Source organism: Lepisma saccharinum, chromosome 1 (genome assembly GCF_977018435.1).
Source record: "Lepisma saccharinum chromosome 1, izLepSacc3.1, whole genome shotgun sequence".
In the NCBI taxonomy this organism is placed as follows: Eukaryota; Metazoa; Arthropoda; class Insecta; order Zygentoma; family Lepismatidae; genus Lepisma; species Lepisma saccharinum.
Genome location: NC_139229.1, coordinates 20,602,741 through 20,625,495, shown reverse-complemented (window position 1 = coordinate 20,625,495; position 22,755 = coordinate 20,602,741). Strand labels below are relative to the sequence as shown.

Sequence of the window (22,755 nt, the reverse complement as noted above, 5' to 3'; positions counted from 1 at the left end):
ACATTAAAGAACGATTGAGTAACATGAGGGAAGATGGTATCCTCTAGCTAACAAAAATTTTGCAAAGCACCCCCTCCCCCAACTGTCTCATTGTCACCATGTTAAACCATAGAAGCATCACACCAGCTAATATTGGCTACTTCAAGCGCTGCGAAAATCCATCAATTTATAAAAAGACAACACAGTACATCACATTGTATTTTTTTTATTTTAAATATTTTGAACTTTGGGACTCCCTGTGATTTTCAATTGTTTGCGTCTGTGATATGCAACCCATCCAATGCAAGTCTCACTTCAACGTTGAGAGCTTCAGGAGGCGTCCGTCCATAGCAGAAATTCGAAGTGATGTCGGTAGAAGTTGTGAAGGCAAAATTAGCGATGAAAGAAAACATTTCATGATATATGGTACACAGGTTTTACTCGAGTAATAAAATATTGTATTTGATTTTAGCTTAGAGTAATGAATGACACCAGGCCAATGTATTTGTATGTACGAAGCGAAACGCGTAGGTTGGAATCCTGACCAAGTCGCGAACTTTTATAATATGTCATCAAGAATTTGTGTTATTTTATCTGTTTCATGAATCACCCATTCATACTCATCGTGGTAACACTTTACTATACCGGAGACGGATTTCTTCAAATTTACAGGAGAAAGTACTTACGCAAATCATTTTCTGTAGCGTTGTTGATGTTCGGGAATGTAGTTTTGATCCATTTTAATGCGTCGGGAATGTAGTTTTGATCCATTTTAATGCGTATGTATGTGGTTTCCTACGAAAATCTATTTCCGACGCGCTATTGCTGCTGCCGCCATTTGCTTTCTGCACGAGAGCACAATACGCTCTCGTATTGTCCGTATATGCTAAATTAAACGAAAGGAGTACTAATGGAACCTAACCTAACAGGCGTAACCTAACCTAGTAGGCATACCTTGTCCCCGTGATCGTTCGTGGGGCTTTCGTGAATTTTTGGGCTAACGTCATGGTTTTTGGGGCTACCCGTGGATGGTTTGTGGGAAATAAGGAACAACAGTAAGTACTCGTTAATGTAAGAAATAGACATTATTTTCGTTAGAAATTCATTATTTCACCTAAATAAATGTTCCGCAATGCAGAATAGTACGTTAGCAATGTAAAAAATTGCGAAATAAATCATTGATAGGTGTCTCCGGTATAGTAAAGTAGTACCCCTCATCGCTACAATTACCTTAGGTCGGTGTTTATTCAGATAAGATGTTATAATGGAAGGCTTTTGAGGTAAAATAAAACATTAAAAGCGGGTTTGGAGTGAATACGCTCTAGAATTTTCAGGAAATTATTTTTAGGGCGAGGTTTACATCATTACCAGCATTGTCCCCAATTCATAATTGAGATCAATTTAGGGTGACCAGATTTTCTGAAACGAAAAGCAAGACATCCATGGATGCATAAGGTGGGCATTGCAGTTATAACTAAAAGAGCACAGGGTCAAGTGCAACCCCTTTCTCTTATCTGTTATCTTCTTGATTTGAATTTTGGGTATACCGAATTTTGTTATTAACATCACTTTTCTGTCACTTTTGGCCAAATGCAGCAATGAATGCGAGTGATGGATGATATGATTAAATTCATGAATGGACACTCACAAAGAACATCCATTCCCAGGCTTGGATTCGACCCCAGGACCCCTGGCATCCTAGCATTCAACCACTCTGCCATGGAGGTCTTCCCTTGTTATATATTTTCCTTTCTCTCTTGTTTGTTCCTCCTTTAGCTTATCTTTTTTAACTTTCCATATTAACCTTCCTATCTCTGGAACGACTTGAGATGACCGGACACCCCTCAGATTTTCTTCATATTTGGCATACTCACTAATTGAGGCCTCCTAATGACGAATCTGAAGTTAAAATTTGTTGGAAACATCTAGAAATTGCAAAATAAACTAAAATAAGGCGTTAGTTTTCGGAATGGAAACTGTCGATTTTCGCGAAATTTTTTGTTTCAAAAGCAAATATATATATATTCCTGATACTACCACGACACCAAATTTTAAGTATGTTTGCCTAACCTAACCAAACTAACCTAACCACGTGCCAATGGTTCGTGAGGCTAGCGTCAATGGTTCGCAATTATTTGAAATTTCTAGATCCTGATACTACCACGACACCAAATTTTAACTATGTTTGCCTAACCTAACCTAACCGAAACTAACCTAACCACGTGCCAATAGTTCGAAATAGGAGAGCGGTCCGGTCGCGAAAATTGATTCGCTTATTTTGCAATTTCTAGACGTTTCAGACAAATTTTAACTTCAGATTCATGATTAGTAGGCCTCAATTAGTGAGTATGTCGAATATGAAGAAAATCGGAGAGGGGTCCGGTCATCTCAAGTTATACACTATCTTTCAAGTTCTTAATGTTTTTTCCCCTTACTTTCTTACCATACATTGTGAAATAATATTAAAATATTAATCAATACTGAGAATATATTTGTCTCTTGCAGCAGCTCTAGCAATCATCTCATCATTGCATCAAACATGCAAATCCCCAGAATTGGGCTATTTTCAATTTTCAAATTGCCCTTGCATATACTTGTAGTCATTACTTGGTGGCTTGCATATATTACTTACAATATCTATCTACTAATAAGCAATCAATGTAAGCTTTTCAGTAAGACTAAGGTCACGAGCAAAGCGAGTGTGAACATTTTTATATCTACAAGTATTTCTATGCAAAGTAACAATACTATTAATTTAAAAGGCACTAATAATTTTACAGACAAGAGGTAAACAATTCGTCTGGATGTTTTGCAGGTCATTTTGCAGGATGCTGTTGAAGAACCGGACATATTTGTTTTTGTTTTTTTGGAGTGATCGCAGTCTGCAGGACTTAACCCTCAAAGAAAGGACTGTCCTGCGAAAATCAGGATGTCTGATCACCCTAGATCAATTCAATGAAACCATAAAGCATGAGCCAAAATGAATTATGTACAGTAGCTCACAAAATTGGGTTTACACCTAGGTCAACATCTCCCATGAAAATGCAATTGCTTTTTTATGTATATTTATTATAATCATACGTAAATGTTTTCTTTGCATACTCCATAATTTTAGTCGGGTAACAGTTCGTTATATTGGAGACTCATTTCTTCATTTTTACAGAAGAAACTACTTACGGAAATGAGTTTCACCAAGCTTTCCAACATTCGTGGAGGTATTTTCTTTCATCGTGGAATCTATTTGACTGGCAAATCATATATTTTTCAAGTGAAATATTCCCGTAAGTGAACTGCATGCTCTGCACGTTCAATGACGTAACCCACTGTCAGTGTTTCAAACTCCTTTTTTTTTTTTTACTATGCTTGCCTAACCCAACCAAACCTAACCTACCCTTATGGAAATGGTTTGTGGAGCTATCCGTGAATGGTTCGTGGGGCTATCCGTCAGCTACCGTGCATAATGGTTCGTGGATCTATCCGTGAATGGTTTGTGGGGTTATCCATCAGCTACCGTGCATAATGTGTAATTTCCACAGGTGACGAACACGATAGTAGGTATTTTTCGGTGAAAAAGGTTGAAACACTGCATACCCACAACGTGAGTCAAGATGTGCCCGCCATATTGTGTGTTCCGGAAGCGAAGAAAGGAATAAAAAAATCACTCTGTATATGAAAAATTGTGTTTGTTTTCGTGTAAAAAGCATAATGGCACCTTTAACTATGTTCCGTAATACACAATTGGTAAGTACGAACCATGCGAAACACAAAATATCTGATTTAAATGTGTGTCTGATATAACAAACTGTTACCTTTTAGTCGTATTTCTCAAGCATTTTAAATTTTACAGCAGGCATAATAGGAAACAAAATCTAACTGCAAAATTCTTCACTGTAAAATTGAATGTACCATGATAAAAATCTATCATTAATTGAGAAAATAACCTTTAATGTGTAGTACAATTCAATTTGTTCACTTCGCTTGGCACAATCCAACAAGTTTATTGGTTGCAAAATGTAAATTAATACCCCTGTGTATTACGTTTCCTTCAATTTGACATTCCTCAGTTCCTTCAATTATGATGTAAAATTCATAATTTATCATGCTTTCCAGAATTCACCAGCGTGCATCAGACTGGTGCACCAAAAATGACATCAATTTGGTGAAATTCAGAAAGCTTCAACAACTGGAACTGGTTAGATTCGGAATGCACACGCATATTCACATTTATCAGGAAAAATCACCATCAGTGAATAAATCACAAAAGATATCATGAATATTATATATTTTACTTAACGACATCTTATTTTGCATGTACACTACGAATTATAAGTGGTATTGTGTAAAAAATATCGAATATTGCAAATGGATGCTTTTCTGCATGTTGCAGCAGAAATCAGACACATGTTTTGATGCATCAACATACTTTATTTCACTTTGTGTGCAAGTGAAGAAGCAATAGTATTAAAAATGTCAACAGTTTATGCCTGCAACTAGTTTATTCGCCATCCATGTAACAAAATCGGCGTGACATTCGGTACTATTGCCTACAGAATGCATCTCATTGGGTGCATTCCGAAAGTCTTAACGAAACTAATGCATTCAATGAAAATAACTGGCCTCGTGAATCTGGTGAAACCAGTTATTTTACAGAGTTATGGAACACACTAGGTGAAAGCGCAGACGCAGCGTTTTCTTTAGAGAAAGTTTTCACATGGCATCCATCGGAAGAAATGTTCTTATGGCAAAAATAAACTCTACTGTGGACACTGTTACTCATTTTAATCACATTCTAAGAACGGTTAAGGCATACTTATCTTGTGCATGTTGCTTCATATCGCTATCTGTTAAAATTATAATACATTTTCCGAACTAGTGCAGTTTGAATCCATCAGTACGCACGGTGTCTGTAGGCAGCAGACGATTCTCACTGAACAAACCAGCCTCCTGGCCTGTACGTTTGGTGAATCTCGTTCTTGCACGAAACGCACGGAATGTGATTTTTGGGACAACATAATGAAACTCACGAAATGCATGGAAGCACTTATGGGACAGCCAGTTACCATAACTCGTTCAACGCGTTAAACTCGTGTGACTGTCGGAATGGGCCCATGAATCAGAACAAGTTTCAGTGCAGACATCATTTTGATTCACCAGCCGCCGCACCAGCTCTTGAGGCCGGTGTAAAATAATGATTTTATGGTTTAACCTGGTGAAAGCTTTGGTGCGTCCCGGTGAAATACGGAACGCCGAAGCTTACATCAGCCGTGCACCAGCTTGTCGACTGGTGAAATCTGGAAAGCACAGTTAATGGTGCACCAGCTCGTCTACCGGTGAAATCTGGAAAGCACAGTTAATTAGAATCTAATGAATAATCTGTTGTTTCAAGCCATTTAGACACATTATGCCCTGATCATAGCCTAGCTGAAAATGATAAGAAAAGCCAAATCAAATTTATCTTTTGATTTTCTTCATCAATTTTCACCCAGAATGTGAATCTGTTGAGACTGAGTTATTGGAATAAAAAAATCATATTTACTACTGATACTAAATAGACTAGAACAAAAATACAATGATGATAATCACAAATTATGCATTTTTTTCCATTATAAACATCATCCTCTTTATCTTATTTATCCAAGGTTTTTGAAACACCTCTTAGCTATGATAGCCTGGTGTTGTGAAGAAACTTCACACACTCAATTTGACTTCATAATTGTAGGAACATCTGAAGTTAATTTCAGATTGCTTTCCCATGGGGCACTAGTAATGTGCCTTTGCAATTAGAAAAGGCATGTTAGCAAATCTTTTTCACTTCTTTACTTTTGGTGAATTTAGAAGAATCAGTTGAATTGAGGAACGAGCTTTTGAAGTAACCAACTTTCAATCTCACCACCAAGGTACTGTCCTAGACTTTTTTTTTTTTTAGTGCGCCTTCATCAGCTACATTTAATCGTCACTCATTCTCATCATCAGGATGATCAAAGGTAACAGGAAAGTGATGTAAAATATATATTTACAAAAATTACTAATCTTGTTTTTATGGAATTTTTAAAGCTTCTGTTGTGACGTGTGTGTAACATTATTTTGAGTATTTGACACATCCTTTGTGAATGCCAATTTTAATGTCGTCAGACAAACTTTTCATCTTCCCAACTCCTTCTTATCCGTGTTCGGAAAAGATGACTCTTTTAACAAATATTTTAAACTTTTTTAGAAGCATCCGAGCTGGAAATTTTTCCAATTGGTTCCAATATCCAATATGAGTTTTTAGATACATTATCAGAACCGATTAGTCTATCGGAACCGATTGGTCAATTGTAATGAATTGGTTTCTATTGGAAAGTATTTTATTGTTTTCAATATACTGCTTATGAAAAATTCTTATCTATACAACTGTAAATGCAATGGGGAAATCATATAAAACAACTGAAATAAATCTCTGGTAAAGCATGTGGAATTTGTAACTTAGAAAAAACTTTCACATACAATTTTTTTTCAAATATATGAACGTTTTTAACTCTGTAGCTTCATTGTGTTTAACACACTTATGGGAAATAAAAAAAGAATATGCTGCTTTAGTCATAAATTGACATGTTGTTCTTCCTTTATACATGCAAAAACAGGAAAAAAATAGGTTAAACAAAGACTCTGACCGACAACACTTGAAAAGGTGATGAACAAACAAAACACTGTTGAGATAGACTTAGTTGATCAAAAGATTGCTCATTTTTCAATTGCATTGCGTGCACATAAGATTAACCATGGAAATTCCATACTGAACTAATGTTCAGGAACTAATGTGAACATTTATTCCAACTACTAGCTTCTTTAAAGTTGAGTCGGTTATTAAGAAATAGTTTTTCTTGGGTATTTTTTAAGATAAATCTGACTTAAGTAGTATGCATTAGAATTCAGAAGAAATTCAGATCAAGTGTGTTGTTTTTCCCAAGAACTTCTAAATTACAGGAAATGTGGTGTCGTGAATTAAACTACCTGTGCTTTGAGTCAATAAATGAATTTATAACATATTGATTCTACAATATATACAAACTTCCAATTGAATACAATTCACCAATTGGAAATTGTCTTGATTTTCCAATTGGTTTCAGTTGAGATTCCGATTGAAACCAATACATTCCGATAGTTTTATCAGGCATCCAATAGAATCCGATTCATTCCAATGAAATTTCAATTGGAACCAAAAGAAAATCCCAACTGGGATTGGCCTTTTACACTGCCTCTGAGTATAATTGTAATGTTTCTTTGCCTCTTTTAACATATTGTCTTTGCTCTGTGCAGGCCCCTTAACAACGTTTCACTTTTAATGTATCTCAAGGGTTTTTGACATTTTTTTTTTCAGGTCTGTATTTTAGATACGGGGATCCTCCCTCATATAATTTGAAGTGTGTTGCCGAAGCACCCCAAAATTGTAATTCATTCATTTTTAACATTCATAAAGTATATTTGATCCTTTGTAATTTTGATGTGGGAAAGAGTGTTTTATTATTTTGCACTGTTTTGGTGATTTTTGTAACTAATTATACAGATATTGTACTTTCTATTTCCCTGCTAAGTGTTATACCAGTGTTACCCAGGTGCTTTTCTTCAAAGGGTGCTTTGTATAGCAGTGTGCCTCTAGTAACCACATAATGGCCCTTGAGAGCTCAATTGCCCAGACGCCTGCAGTGAAAGAATTGCCAAACATTCCAATTGGCCGTATATTGGCCAATGAAAGATGGCGACAGACAAATGTGGGCCGTGAACTATCTCGTGAGTATAATCTGAATTATAGAACTACGATATATTATTAGGCTTGTTTATTTCATGCTCGTAGAATCTAAGAAGCATTGTTTTCAACCTAAAGCATTTCTAGATACAATGTAATGTATAAAGGGTTCAGGAATAAAACATGGTGACATTTTGATTATTACTGAGTTACAAGTAAACAAGCCATCCTTCAATTTTCATGAAAAACTAAATATGCTGACCAAGGCAGTAATTTATTTTATTAAAAACATAAACTAAAACGTAACATTTCAACCTTCTAGCAAGGTCTTCATCAGACTCTGTATCAAGTAATTTGTATCAATTACAAATTACTTTTGTACTTGATACAGAATCTGATGAAGACCTTGCTAGAAGGTTGAAACGTTACATTTTAGTTTATGTTTTTAATAAAATAAATTACTGCCTTGGTCAGCATATTTAGTTTTTCATAATCATGGAAACAAGGCTTAATGGTGTTATAATTGTTTCAATTTTCATGTGGAATTGGCATGTCATGCAATTTGCATTGGACTCGTTGAATGCTTTTGAAATTGGTAAATGCAACACGAAAACAATTTATGTACAGTATAGCTTCTAATAATCTTTCTGCTTAATGAACTCAATAATGACCAAAATGTCACTTACCATGTTTTTCTCCCGAGCCTTGCAACCAGAACCTGCTAAAATGAAAATAACACTGACAGCAAGTGCTGCCACAAGATATACAGGTAATGGACAAAATAATATGAACACCTTGGTTTGCAAAGGCCTATATACAGGTAATGGACAAAATAATATGAACACCAATGCAATTGCAGAAAACTTGTATTAGTAGAGGGTTGGGCCCCCCCTTGCCTGAATGACAGCTTGTATCCTACGTGGGATAGACAAATAAAGGTCCTGTACAGTGTGAAGTGGAATACGTAACCACTTCTCGCACAAAACAGTCTCAAGTTCCGAAAGTGTCATTGGAGGTGGAAACCGATTACGCACTTTGGCCTCCAAAATACCCCAAAAAGGCTCAATGATGTTAAGATCGGGGGACTGTGGACACCAGATGAGATGTTCTACCTCATCACTGTGCTCATCAAACCATGCATCAACGCACCTAGCAGTGTGAATAGGGGCGTTATCATCTTGGAAGATGGGGCATGCATCGGGAAACAAAGTCTGAACCATGGGATGGAGGTGGTCACCCAGGATGGTGCAGTACTTCTCTGCGTTGATTCTCCCACGCAGGGCGACAAGTGGGCCAACATCATTCCAAGATATAACCCCCCAAACCATCACAGACCCCCCACCATGTTTCACGGTAGGCACTAAGCAGTCAATATCAAATGCTTCAGCAGGAGTTCTCCACACATAAACACGTCCTGTGGTCTGAAATAATGTGAAAGACGATTCGTCTGACCATATCACATGTTCCCATTGCTGCTGTGTCCAATTCTTGTGCTCTTGGCACCACCTTCTTCGTGTCACTGCATTACGTGGAGTCACCAACAGTTTGGGGATGGCAACTCTGCCATGAATGTTCACAGAATGAGCTCCCTTTGAATGGTTTTCGTTGATACAGGGTCCTGGAGGTGATTGTTCATCTCTGCGGTTATCTGGGACAGTGTTGTCTTGTGCTTTCGAGTCACTATTCGCTTCAACACACGTCGATCCCTGTTGGATAACTTTGTTTTTTGCCCACTATTCTCCTTTGCAGGCGTTGTCTTTCCATGTTGTCTGTAGGCTGTCAGAACAGTTGACACTGTGCTCCGTGCTACACCAACAAGTGTAGCTGTTTTTGTCACAGATGCTCCAACCAGGCGGGCTCCTATGATCATGCCTCTTTTGAAGTCTGAAAGGTCGGACATACCTGCATTTGACGGATAGCTGACTGCTCGCATGCAACTCTCACACCAGCTTCTGATAGACTGATATGTTTGCTTTCATCGCCACTAGATGGTTGAAATCTCTGCTGAGTGTTGTTCCTTTTCCACGACGGCGTATATAGGCCTTTGCAAACCAAGGTGTTCATATTATTTTGTCCATTACCTGTATGCCGTCGTGGAAAAGGAACAACACTCAGCAGAGATTTCAACCATCTAGTGGCGATGAAAGCAAACATATCAGTCTATCAGAAGCTGGTGTGAGAGTTGCATGCGAGCAGTCAGCTATCCGTCAAATGCAGGTATGTCCGACCTTTCAGACTTCAAAAGAGGCATGATCATAGGAGCCCGCCTGGCTGGAGCATCTGTGACAAAAACACTTGTTGGTGTAGCACGGAGCACAGTGTCAACTGTTCTGACAGCCTACAGACAACATGAAAAGACAACGTCTGCAAAGGCGAAAAACAAAGTTATCCAACAGGGATCAACGTGTGTTGAAGCGAATAGTGACTCGAAAGCACAAGACAACACTGTCCCAGATAACCGCAGAGATGAACAATCACCTCCAGGACCCTGTATCAACGAAAACCATTCAAAGGGAGCTGCATTCTGTGAACATTCATGGCAGAGTTGCCATCCCCAAACTGTTGGTGACTCCACGTAATGCAGTGACACGAAGAAAGTAGTGCGAAGAGCACAAGAATTTGACACAGCAGCAATGGGAACATGTGATATGGTCAGACGAATTGTCTTTCACATTATTTCAGACCACAGGACGTGTTTATGTGTGGAGAACTCTTGCTGAAGCATTTGATATTGACTGCTTAGTGCCTACCGTGAAAAATGGTGGGGGGTCTGTGATGGTTTGGGGGGCTATATCTTGGAATGGTGTTGCCCCACTTGTCGTCCTGCGTGGGAGAATCAACGCAGAGAAGTACTGCACCATCCTGGTTGACCACCTCTATCCCGTGGTTCAGACTTTGTTTCCCGATGCATGCCCCATCTTCCAAGATGATAACGCCCCTATTCACACTGCTAGGTGCGTTGATGCATGGTTTGATGAGCACAGTGATGAGGTAGAACATCTCATCTGGTGTCCACAGTCCCCCGATCTTAACATCATTGAGCCTTTTTGGGGTATTTTGGAGGCCAAAGTGCGTAATCGGTTTCCACCTCCAATGACACTTTCGGAACTTGAGACTGTTTTGTGCGAGGAGTGGTTATGTATTCCAATTCACACTGTACAGGACCTTTATTTGTCTATCCCACGTAGGATACAAGCTGTCATTCAGGCAAGGGGGGGGGGGGGGCCAACCCCCTACTAATACAAGTTTTCTGCAATTGCATTGGTGTTCATATTATTTTGTCCATTACCTGTACTTGCTTCATATTTTCTTTGCTGTGTGTTATTTGCTTTTAGTTGACATATTGCAACTTAACTTCTTGAACTATTGTCACATAGCCACTAACTGCCTTTGTCTACCTTCACACTATTTCTAATCAGAATGTTTAAAAAATTAATTGCAGGGCTTGTAAATATCTTGTACTCCGATGGTTTGGGAACTGTTGACTTCTACACATCCAATGAATGTGCAGTAGTTTACATAACAGAGGCTGAACTTACTACTGGATCAGCGTATAAAAGGAGAATAGAGAAATTAGTAAAGGTAGAACTGTTTTGGTACTTTTCTTCTCTGTTTCAAACCTTTGTATTGTTTAGTACTATATGCTAATGACTAGAGATATGCATGATGTTCATTTTTCCATGTTGTTAAAAGGTGTGGGGTGTGTTTTCCTACCTTGTTTTATAAGATGTAAGCGAGTTACTAAAGATATATCTGCGAAACTTACTTGTAAATGTTCTATTAATTTCTGTGTCCTCTACCACCATGCACTTGGGAACTCGCTTACACCTTATATTATCAACCACGTTGTTTATTCCCCTCAACATGAATACCTTGTTTTGTTACGAAATGATGCAAAATGAACTGCAAAATGCGAAATAAAGTCTTGCACTTGGAATTTAGAGTATGTTTACTCATGCAACACTTTCTGAAGTCTGAATTATCCTTCGAGTTATGGAAATTACGGAAAATTGATTAATTCTGCTGTAAATATTTCAGAAGCAGAAATGGACTCCTTTACACAGGAATAAACTTAATACTCTGATAATTGCATAAAACGTGATAGTAGAAAGGAACTGTTTATTTTGTATAATTAGTGTAGTTTGTAAATCAAATTTAGATTTTTATTCACTATTTTAACACTGAAATACAATTTTATATGCCACTTTTAATCCTGAAATGTGCCTAGTTTTTGTACCGAAATTTTGATATTTTATTCACCGTAAACATGTGACTAATGATAATGCATTGCTTTGTGCTGAGATTGTAGAAAATAGATTCAATTTAATGAGGGTTCTCATGTCTAGCCAATGATTAGCACTCTTGCCTTTGGTACAAGCAGTCCTGAATTCGATTCCTGGTGGGAGCTACTTGAAAGCAATAGGAGTGGAATTCGGTCTCGAAAGTGGGAAAACAGTGGCAATGGGACTTGGTGCACTGACAGTGCATCACCCAATGAAAAATTTGTTTGGCAGGGCTGTTGCACCATAGGGTTCAGATTTAATTTAATGCATTTTTGTTTATAAATTATGCAATTTGTTATATTGCCACAACATCAAAATACAGCAGTGAAACTTCCACTATATTTTATACACCCTGTATGTGGGTTAAGTCATAAGTCATGGCAACTATTTTTTTTTCATCGGGAACAGGGGACAACACGATAAATCTAAGATAAACATTTGAAAGTGTATGGAATGTACTTTTGAAAGAAGCTACCAGATGGTGTATGTGAACAACGGTGGTACAGTAAGCACGGGCCCATGTTCGGTCGGTGAGGGACAGCGTTCGAAAATGGAGGTCATGAAGCAGGAGCAACGTTCATACATTAAAATAGCAGATATCCGCGGCAGAAATGCACGGGAATGCCATACAGAGCTACGGGAAGCTCTGGGTGTGCATGCCATGCCCTATGTAACAGTGGCGAGGTGGATTGAGGCCTTCAAATGGGGTAGAGTGTCAACTGCCGATCTGCCTCGCAGTGGGCATCCTGTGTTCAAGGACAAAGATGTATCGCTGATGGTGATTGAACAGTGTTGACGTGAGGACAGGTGCTGGACTGTGGCGGAATTACAACTGCATACAGGAATAATGGTGTCGGCAGTGCATAGCATTTTACAGATGCGGGAAACTTCGTGCAAAGTAGGTGCCACATCACTTAACGAAGGTACAGAAGTGGACTCACTACGAAACATGTTCCATCAATCTGGTGATGTTTCAGAATGAAGGACATGCCATGTTGTATCGCATCATTGCAGTTTATGAAGCATGGGCACATGCGTATGAACCCGAACTCAAGTGACAGTCAAGTGAATGGCATCATCCTGGGTCACCACGGAAATAAGTTTTGACAAAATCCGTCGCCCACAAAAGTTATGGTCCTTCTGGCATACGACTGTCAAGGTGTTCTTGTGTACCATCCAGTGAGTGAGGGGCTCACTGTGAATACAGCATATTACATTTCATTTTTGGTGTCACAATTGCACCGTGCAGTATGGACCAAACATCCAGAACTTTTGGAGAATGCCATTATCCTACATGATAACGCGACAGCTCACACGGCTGATATTGTTAGGCATTGCTTACAGTGGTGGGGATGGGAGGTTCTTCTACACCCACCTTATTCTCCTGATCTAAGTCCATGTGACTATGATCTCATCGTCAAAGTGAAGAGGCCATTGCGTGGGAAACGGTTTGCCAACAAAGAAGAGATTGTAACAGTATTTCGGCGAGAGGTGGCACACGTTAGCGCTGCACATGCAGCGGATGGTATTCAGCACCTGCCCCATCGTTGGCAACGAACAGTGGATAACCTGGGTGAATACTTTGAAGGTTGCTAAAAAGTGTAGTCTTGTGTACTTGTTGTTCATGTCCTAATAAAACACTGTTGTCCAATGTCCTGTGTTCTGCCACTTCCCTACGAGAGTCTCCTGCATCCATACTTCATCTGGTGGCTTCATTCAAAGGTACATTCCATACACTTTCAAACGTATATCTTAGATTTTTGGTGTTGTCCCCTGTTCACAAGAAAAAGAAATAGTTGCCATGACTTAACCCTCGTAGTAAATGTGGCTTTATTTTTAAAACTACATAAGTTTTATATAGAGTTAACCCACTGAGTGAATTTGCAACAAGATTTAGAGAGGACCTGTGCTGTTTTTATTTATTTATTGTGTATTTCGTTCACCACTTTGCCTACTTTGAACATTTTGTACATTGTTAGTGTAGTGTGCTATGTCCAGGGGTCCTTGATTCATGTCAAGATTAGTAAGGCAAGGATGTTTTGCTTGTCACCTCATCAGAAAATTGATTCAAAATAAACAATGTAGAAATAGAGGCATTTGCACTAATGATTGAAGAAATTTTGTTTTCATACTTTTCCGGGCTTCCCCCATGGCGCAGTGGTAGCGTCCTTGCCTTGTTATCAAGGGGTCCCGGGTTCGATACCCGGTGGAGGCACAAGTGGTTCAGATCCCACTTTAAACTGTAGGTCCAGTCCCGATTAGCCTTACTGTGCATAAAGTGGACTTAAAACAGCAACTCAAGTTTTCATACTTTTCCCTTTTTAATTTTGCTCTTAATAAAAAATCCCCTGTTCACATGAAGATAATATAGGTATTTGATGCGTAATATTTAATTCTTTCAAATAATGTATTCCACAAAATTGAGGTGATATGAAGTAGTCTTTTGATATTGGGCATGTACCTTAAAATAATGCCACTATTAGTATTATACACAGTCCGTCCAGTAAAAAAGGTGACTAAAAAGAAATAAAAGACAAGACGTTGTGGACTGATAGTTTACAATAACGTTTATTCAAAATAGACACCTTGCCAGTCAATACATCACTGAACCGGTTGTAGAACTTTGTGAAGCAGTCTTGGTACTCCTGTTTCGGAATTGCCTCCAAAATCGCGGTTGAAGCCTTTTGGATGTCTGGAATGGTGTCGAAACGCATCCCTTTCAATGCCAATTTCAGTTTTGGAAATAGCCGGAAGTTGCATGGAGCTAAATCTGGAGAATACGGGGGTGATTGAGCTCCACAATTCCTTTTTTGGCCAGAAACTGGCGTACCAACCTGCTCTTGTGTACGGGTGCATTGTCGTGCAACAGAGACCATGAGCCCTGTTCCCGATATTCAGGCCGAACTCTACGAATCCTGGCCAATAGACGATGCAAAATACCCACGTAATACTCAGCGTTCACAGTGTGACCGTCTGGAGTGAATTCCTTGTAGATGATGCCTTTGGAATCGAAGAAAACAGAGAGCAGGGTTTTGATTTGGCTCTTCTGCATGCGCACTTTCTTCTGTTTTGGAGAGCCTGGACCATCACGAAATCTTGCATACCACTTAAACACGTTCTTACGACTCAATGCCTCACTACCGTAAACAGTTTGAATCATTTGAAACGTCTCTGTTGCACTTTTACCCAATGTGAAACAGAATTTAATGTTGGCACATTGTTCCGTTTCCGACCGACTTTCAGCAGGTACTGTCAGTCATAAGATCCGTATGCGTCGACCGTTGACACTAGTGCTTTGCAACTTTGCCGGAAGAAAGTCGAAATGTGTCGCTACGTAGTACATATACTTCTCCATAGATGGCACTGGTGGTTCCATGGCAAAAAAATCAGTCACCTTTCTACTGCACGGACTGTATGTAACTTTCTTTGTGTTTATGTTATTGTCACTTTTTATTAACTCTATTATTTTTATGTATTAACATTTTTCATGTATTTTTTTATTATTTCTATTTTATTTCTCTTATTTTGTTTTTCTTTAATATTATCATTATTATTTTTACCATAAAATATATCACTATTAGAATTAACTTAACTTTCTTTCTGGTTATATTATTTTCACTTTTTATTAATTCTATATGCACTTTTAAAATGTATTCTTCATGTATTTATTTTTTAAATTCTCTTTCTCACTTTCCTATGGACAAGGAAGGGTTGGTTGTAAGAGCATCCCAAGAAGCTGATACAAGCCTGCTTTAATAAAGATTAGTATTATTTTATCACTAAAATTGGTTGTGTGTAATATTACTAGTTCGCAACTTTTGTCTGATATTAATAGGGTGCCAATTAGTCTGTTCCATTGTTACGAAAATTATGGTTTTAAAAGTAGCAGTATTTTTTTTATTGTTCCTTTCAATATTTTATGTGTATCATTTATTCTTCCTTATGATGAAAAGTCCTTACTTTTTACAGGCCAAGCATCCCCGCAGTGTAGTCATAACTATCCGAAAGCCAGCTTGCATGGAACAGTTTAAGCAGCTGCAAGAATTTGCTGTGCTGGAACAGAAATTGAGCCTCATTCCCTTAGGAGAACAGGAGGAGATGCCTCAGCTTATCATGTCATTGGTATGTTATCAATGAAGGTGAATCCTTAGCAGACTACAAAATTCTGGAGGGTTCCCACTGATCTTGAAAATATGAAAAAGTTTTGGAAAGCAAAGCAAAGCAGGGTTGGCAAAAATTGTATTTTTTTAAAAAAAAATAAACAAAAAAACAGTTTTGTTTGTTTTAACCTTTTGTGAGTCTCGCGAGAAAGAAAAAATTACGTCATTGGTCGTGAACGAAGTTAGAGACCAGGTTTTTAAATACATTCAACTAATAGTCCAAAATGTCTAACTATTAATTATTAGATTAAATCTTTATTTACAAACAATCGAGATTGTATAAAACTATGAAATGTAAAATCAATATACAGGACAAAATAAATAATTTTCCACGTGAAAATTTCAATGTTATGTGTGTGACCCAGAATTAGAGACCATGCAGGGTTAAACATGCTTTAAATGTTTTAAACAAGTAAAATGTTTAAAATACTTATTTTCTAAGAATAATGGTTGATAAGGAATCTGTTCATCATCCAAGGAAAGTCTGTTATTTCTAGTTATAAAGTAAACACTAGACTTCTTAAAATATCTATTCATCTTACTTGTATATCTCACATGTAGGCTGTTCGAGAAGGTTACAGAGTGTTCCAGTTATCAGGTTCCATTCTATCCCCATTGTAGCTACTATGTTTTCCAAAATATTACATTTTATTGTGAATGTAACAATATATAATGACACTAACAACAATGTACGTTAAGTGCAGATCAAAACTGTTTCGTCCATGTACTGTTCAATTATGAAAGTGTTTTAAATGCATTATAACCCTGGGGTAAAGGGTATACAGTGGAACTCCGATTTTACATTTTTCACCTTATATATTCAATCTTGATGATCCCAATAAGCAAAATGTCACAAAATTTTCCTCGATTTTACATTTTCCTGCATTTTAAGTTCTTTTCAGCTAGGTAAAATAGATGTTCCACGGTAATTACCAACCTCCTAGCAAAAAGGACAGATGGCTGTAGGGGACTGCCTCAACGAAAACATCCACGTCGGTGGACCAGCCAGCCACTGCTGTTGTCAAAGCTCTTGAAGGGGGCAATGGCCTCAGTATGTTATGGCTAGAGCTAGGATCTTGTTGACCAATAAATTACCAAAAATGCCTGAAACAATATAACCTACAACTCGTCCGTTTTATAAGTTAGCTTGAAAGAAAAGTCTAAATTCGAGAGAAAAATTACTGAAAATGCTAATGTTGGAATTTTTAAACTAGCATTGTGAAAAAACAGCTGGACTGCGTTTCAAGTACTTTATAATAATCAATATGTTTCATTGTCGTTGATAACATTCTAGCAGACAGCAGTTTACTGTTACTGTTAAGTTAGCTCACGTCTCGAATTGTATATTTTGTGTGCGTTCCATTGTTTGTAGAGTAGTAAACAAGCATGACGGATAAGCGTAGTACAGTGGGATCCATGAGTATTACCATGCAAATTGTCCGTGGCTATTTTCATTAATTTTTCTCTTACACCCTATATGTTCTTAAGCGATGAATTTTTATGTATGCTGGTGCAGAAGTTGTCAACAGCTTGTTTTGAGTTTTATTTTAATTCTTGAAGCTCTTATTGGCTCAAATAAGGTGGTGCACGAACATGGTGATGGACAATTTGCAGGCTAATACTCATGGATCCCACTGTACATGTAGTTTCAATACGAACCTTCAACAAGAATTTTAATTCCTAATGTCAAAAGACAAGTCTATATTTTTGTTGTTTCAGATATGTGGGGTAAGTTTTTTGGGGAGTTTTATGAACGGTTGGTGAAGAATAAAGCTGCTGCTCAAGAAGATTGGATCTTCTAATAATAATTTACTTTTGGCACTCCTCAACTTCAGTGAGGACACACTTCAAAATTTGCTCAAAAGGGACCAGAAATACTATGCAAGTCATATCGAGATAATAATATATTTTTTTGACAACAGGAAATTATATTTTATTTATTGTTTATGATGTATCATTTATGTGATCCATACTTTAATAAATAATAATAATACATTAATAATAACAATACTTTTATAATTAGTCTTAACCAGTTTTTCAGGAGGGAGTAAACTGACCTCCTTGGGATATCCCATTTTGGGGACAAAATATTATGGTCACCCTACCTACAACAACACTTCAAAAAAATGAACTAAAAACTGAAAAAAATACCTAAAATAGTTTTTCTCATATTAAATAAGCTTGAAATAAAGAATTTGAATGAGCAAACTCATAATTGATGATCTAAAATGTAAGAATGATTGTTTTGTTAGCACTCCAGGTAGAATCAGTTGTAATAAGCTTACACTCTTGAGTTCAGAGTTTAACTTTGAGTTGGGCAGTGTAAGGGGTGCTCCTTCCACGTAGTGCACCCAATAGTCAACCTCACTTCCACATAGTACATCGTGGACTGCAGACTAACGAGGCTCTGGCGACTTGCCCCATGGCCAGTATAATTTTGTTTGTGTTGTCCTGTGTTTTGTCCTTATTCGTGATGAGTGCTCCTTTACAGCCTCAGCTTTTAACGAAAGTCAGAAATTTTAATATTTTATGATTTTAGTTATGCAATGTTAGAGTTGTTATGTGTAACGATGAGGGGCTGGACCCCATATAATGTGACGGGTGCAAAATAGTCTTAGTGCTGATGCACCAAAAATTTTAAATTCAAATTCAAATTAACTTTGAGTTGCTGTATGTTGCAATGATTTTAAAAAGATATGACCAATGATGTCATCTAGTACAGTGAAACCTCGATTTTACATTTTTATGGGGACCAAGCTGAGAAAACTTAAGGTGCAGGAAAATGTTAAATTAGGGAAAATGTTATAGCATTTTGTTCTATTGGGACCATAAATATTGAATGTATAATGCAGGAAAATGTAAAACTGGGGAACATAAAATTTGATTTCCACTGTATTAATAAATCGTTAAATATAAAAGGTAAGATAATGACCTAACAATGCCACAACAATTTATCTTGAGAGACTTAATTTGTCACAAAACAAGTAAATACTAAATCGGTATGATCATGGATCACCAGAAAGAATGCCTTGAACTTCAGCAGTCTTTCATTTAATTCCTGTTTGTAATTAACTGAAAAGGAAATTATGTGCACATTTTATCAGAATATTCCATTATGCACTACAGATATAAAATGCACTGTACTACACACATCATACCCTGTGTGTACTGTAATGATTACTGTTGTAGGTACATCATTTTCATTTTTTCCCTTTCTTTTTAGAGTTCTGTAGAGTGTAAGAAAGATTCTAACCCTTTCAAGAAGAAACGGAAGCTACCAGATCCTTCAAGATCGCAACAGGTAACTTTGCTTGCCATCATTCCTGGTGTCGGCGAGAAGAAAGCCGAAAAGTTACTGGACACATTTGGAAGCATTCAAAGTGTCTGCGATGCTTCCCAAGATAGGCTAACTCAAATTGTCGGAGCCGGGGGAGCGAGGGGAATAAGACAATTCTTTGACCTGAAAATCAATTGCGAAAGGACTGATTCTTGATATCTTTTGCGGAGTTTTCTTGTGTTTTCAGTTTAATTCATAAAATTAAAAATGTAGCAGATTGAAACCTTGTAGTGAATTAAGGTGCATTTGTTGGATAGACAAGGCAGAGAGAGAGAGAGAAAGAAAGGAGACAAGTTACGTAAGAAAATAATGTTAGTCATTGTTGGCATAAAAATATCACAGTTTGGAATATAAAGTTCAAAAGCAATGTGGAAGTGATACAAAACAAAATTAAATGATAGATAACCCAGGGTAAATATGCTCATGCTCCATACCATCATTATAATATAATAAAAGTTTCTCACCTTGACTTGCCTTGCCTTAAGGTTGTAATTCTATATTTCAGTTTCAGGCTTGTCGTAAGATTGTAATTCTATAATTCTAATTTCTGTATTAAGTTGTTCCTTTATTTTATCATTTGCTGATTTGCAAGCTTTGGCAACCACCTGACCAATCTCCATTTTGAGTGAGTTTCCTAACTCCTTTACATTAATAACCCGTGGCTCTACAGCCCGTAATGGCCTTGGCCTATCTCCCGACTGCCAGTCTCCCTCCCACAATCCTAGAGGTGTGGAGATCTTCATCCAGTAATGGGCTGACGTGGTGTTAGCACGTCGAACCCCCAGCGATTGTAGGAGATACCTGTGACCGGGTTATGGTACTCACTCCTAGCTCCCCAATTTCCTTACGGTGGTGGGTTGCTACCGGTCCTATACACAGGTCGATAACCCAGAGAACCCGAGACCCACACGGCCACGGAGGAGGGAGGACAACTCCTTTACATTGTTGTTCATATTTTTCATGCACTTTACGGTTTGTCTTCAAGTTCTGCCAACTGCTGTTTCACACTGGCATTTCATTTCTTTAATTCTCTAAACATGACCATCGAAGTACCTGTTGACAGTGGCACAATCGGAACATTCTTCATTGCCTTAGTACTAAATTGTATTCACGACCAGAAGACAAAAATACGAGGTACACAAAGGGAAGAACACTAAGTCTACAATTTATAACTCCTCAGTGTAACCCATTGAACTATGAGGGAAAGTCAATATATAAGTCGCAAAATGAAATATATCTTTGAATTGCTGCAATGTGAAATTGTTTTATGAATATCAGTCGTTGCACTGATCCTTTCTGCAAGTGTCGGTGTAGGTGGCAGCACCACTGTGTATCGTATACGGCGCTAGTAGTCACGTTCTCATGCGGCGATGAGTCATTTGAGTGCCAAGTGGGTAAGATGGCAGGTGTGTGAGCTGAGTTTACGAGTGGTGAGCATCGGGCCGTAATTCGATTTCTGTGGGTGCAGGACAAATCCGCTGAGCAAGTGCACAAGGAAATGTTACCTGTTTATGGTAACAAATGTTTATCCAGGAAAGCCGTTTACAACTGGGTGAAACATTTCAATCGTGGTCGAACCAGCATCAGTGATACCGTTCGTCCTACAGAATTTTGCAATGACGCTACCACGAGGAAAGTGGAAGACATGATCGTGAAACGCTGGGACAAGTTCATGGATATTACGTTGAAAAATAAACCACATTTCATCAGGTAAATATTTCAACTTTTCTTACTGTTACATTTTGCGACTTATATATTGACTTACCCTCGTATATATAACTGGAACGCTTGCTGCAACGCTGATCATCCGCGAAAACTAAAGCCACTTTTGCTATTAGTTTCTCCAGGGAACGGAAGAAGAAAAGTTGGTGATCCCATAAGGTAACGTGTATTTACTCTTCTTTTTACTTTCATATATCACAAAGAGAAACACAATTTTACAATACTTATGCATTCAGGGCTATAAGCGCATGTCTTATTAAGTGTTTCTTCGCTACATTAATGGTTGGCATGGTTTTTTTTTTCGAACAATTTATCCAGTCTTAAGTGGGTTGAACTTGGTACGGTCGTGTTCGCGTTTGGATGTAGAAATCGATTAGATAATTGCCCAGGTGTCCACTTTTATCGGTAAGTATTATTCTTACAATATATGTATACGCCTAAATGTATTTGTTAAAAGTTGATGACTGTAATTAAATGTTATAGCGAAAGCTTTCATACACTGTCACAAGAGATTAAACTTTGTAATAACCAATATCTTTGTACCTATTGTACTATATATGATTTAGAGGATGGAATCAATCAATCATAACTTATAAATATATGAAATTAACTGAGTCATGGAGAGAAGCTAACCAGAAGTAACAAAGTGAATTAAAAAATTCATCTCTGGATAGATGGTCGTAAAATATTAGTTTTATCTACATGCCATGCTTATGAGCAATTTGTGTATTGTTCGCATGTCAAGCAGTAGTTCCGAAATTTTAATAGTGCACAAAAAAAATGCCTCGATATTATGGCCCAACTTTAATTCAATGAATGTTTTTCGCAAGACGTACAGGAAGAAAAAAATTGTGTCGAAGCTTCAAAATGAGTGTTGAGTATTGTTTGAGATTTGTCGACCATGATTCAGTTGTGTGTGTGTTTTTTTTTACTGAAAGTGTTAATTGTGTATTAATTTTGTATCCAGCGCACATCCTTACGTCCTAGTAGAAAAACATGCATCCTGTCGGGTTAAAGTCTGCATTTTGTTTTACATTTTGTTAGATGTAGCTTCCTTGCACACACTTGCCGTATCCTTCATCTTTTCTCATTTTATGAAATTTAATTAAGATATTAGGTGCGAAATTTATATAATAAGCTATCGTGGTTGCACAGTAAGAGGAAGAATTAACGTGTCCAAAATATATACATTTATAACGATACCAAAATTTAGTCCAGTGTCCATTCATCATATCATTATTCATCACCATGTTTGCAAATAGCCAAAAGTGGCAAAAAAGTGAAGTAAAATAAACTAAATCAATCAACAATAATATTGTTGCAAGTTATAACACAATGCGGACAGCAGCTGCGGAGTTCACAATAATAATAAACTTTTACCAAGAAGTTCTTAAAATACATTGATATCGTTATTTTAATCTTTAATCCCGTGGTGTTTGAATATAGGTGACGTTCTCATGGTAATGTTTTCTCATAAAGTATAGCTTTTATTTCGTAAATAATCCATTTGCCCCCATAGAAAAATTTGTCCGCTTCAGCTTTTCTTCC

The 22,755-nt window shown here is 37.6% G+C and overlaps 1 protein-coding gene across 4 annotated transcripts; it reads left to right on the top strand.

Annotated features, from left to right (window-relative positions):
• Positions 1-295: 295 nt before the first annotated feature.
• Positions 296-20,501, top strand: LOC145993470 (Fanconi anemia core complex-associated protein 24-like). Of its 4 annotated transcripts, none has more exons than XM_083129444.1 (5): positions 296-413; positions 7,591-7,749; positions 11,148-11,287; positions 15,958-16,110; positions 19,372-20,501. In XM_083129444.1, the coding sequence occupies exons 2-5, from the start codon at positions 7,629-7,631 to the stop codon at positions 19,639-19,641; spliced, it is 684 nt and encodes a 227-aa protein (XP_082985570.1). In that variant the 5' UTR covers positions 296-413; positions 7,591-7,628; the 3' UTR covers positions 19,642-20,501. The 4 variants fall into 4 exon arrangements, with proteins under 4 accessions (XP_082985570.1, XP_082985571.1, XP_082985569.1 ...); XM_083129445.1 differs by having other exon boundaries at positions 296-424; XM_083129443.1 differs by having other exon boundaries at positions 297-405; positions 7,554-7,749.
• Positions 20,502-22,755: the final 2,254 nt, after the last annotated feature.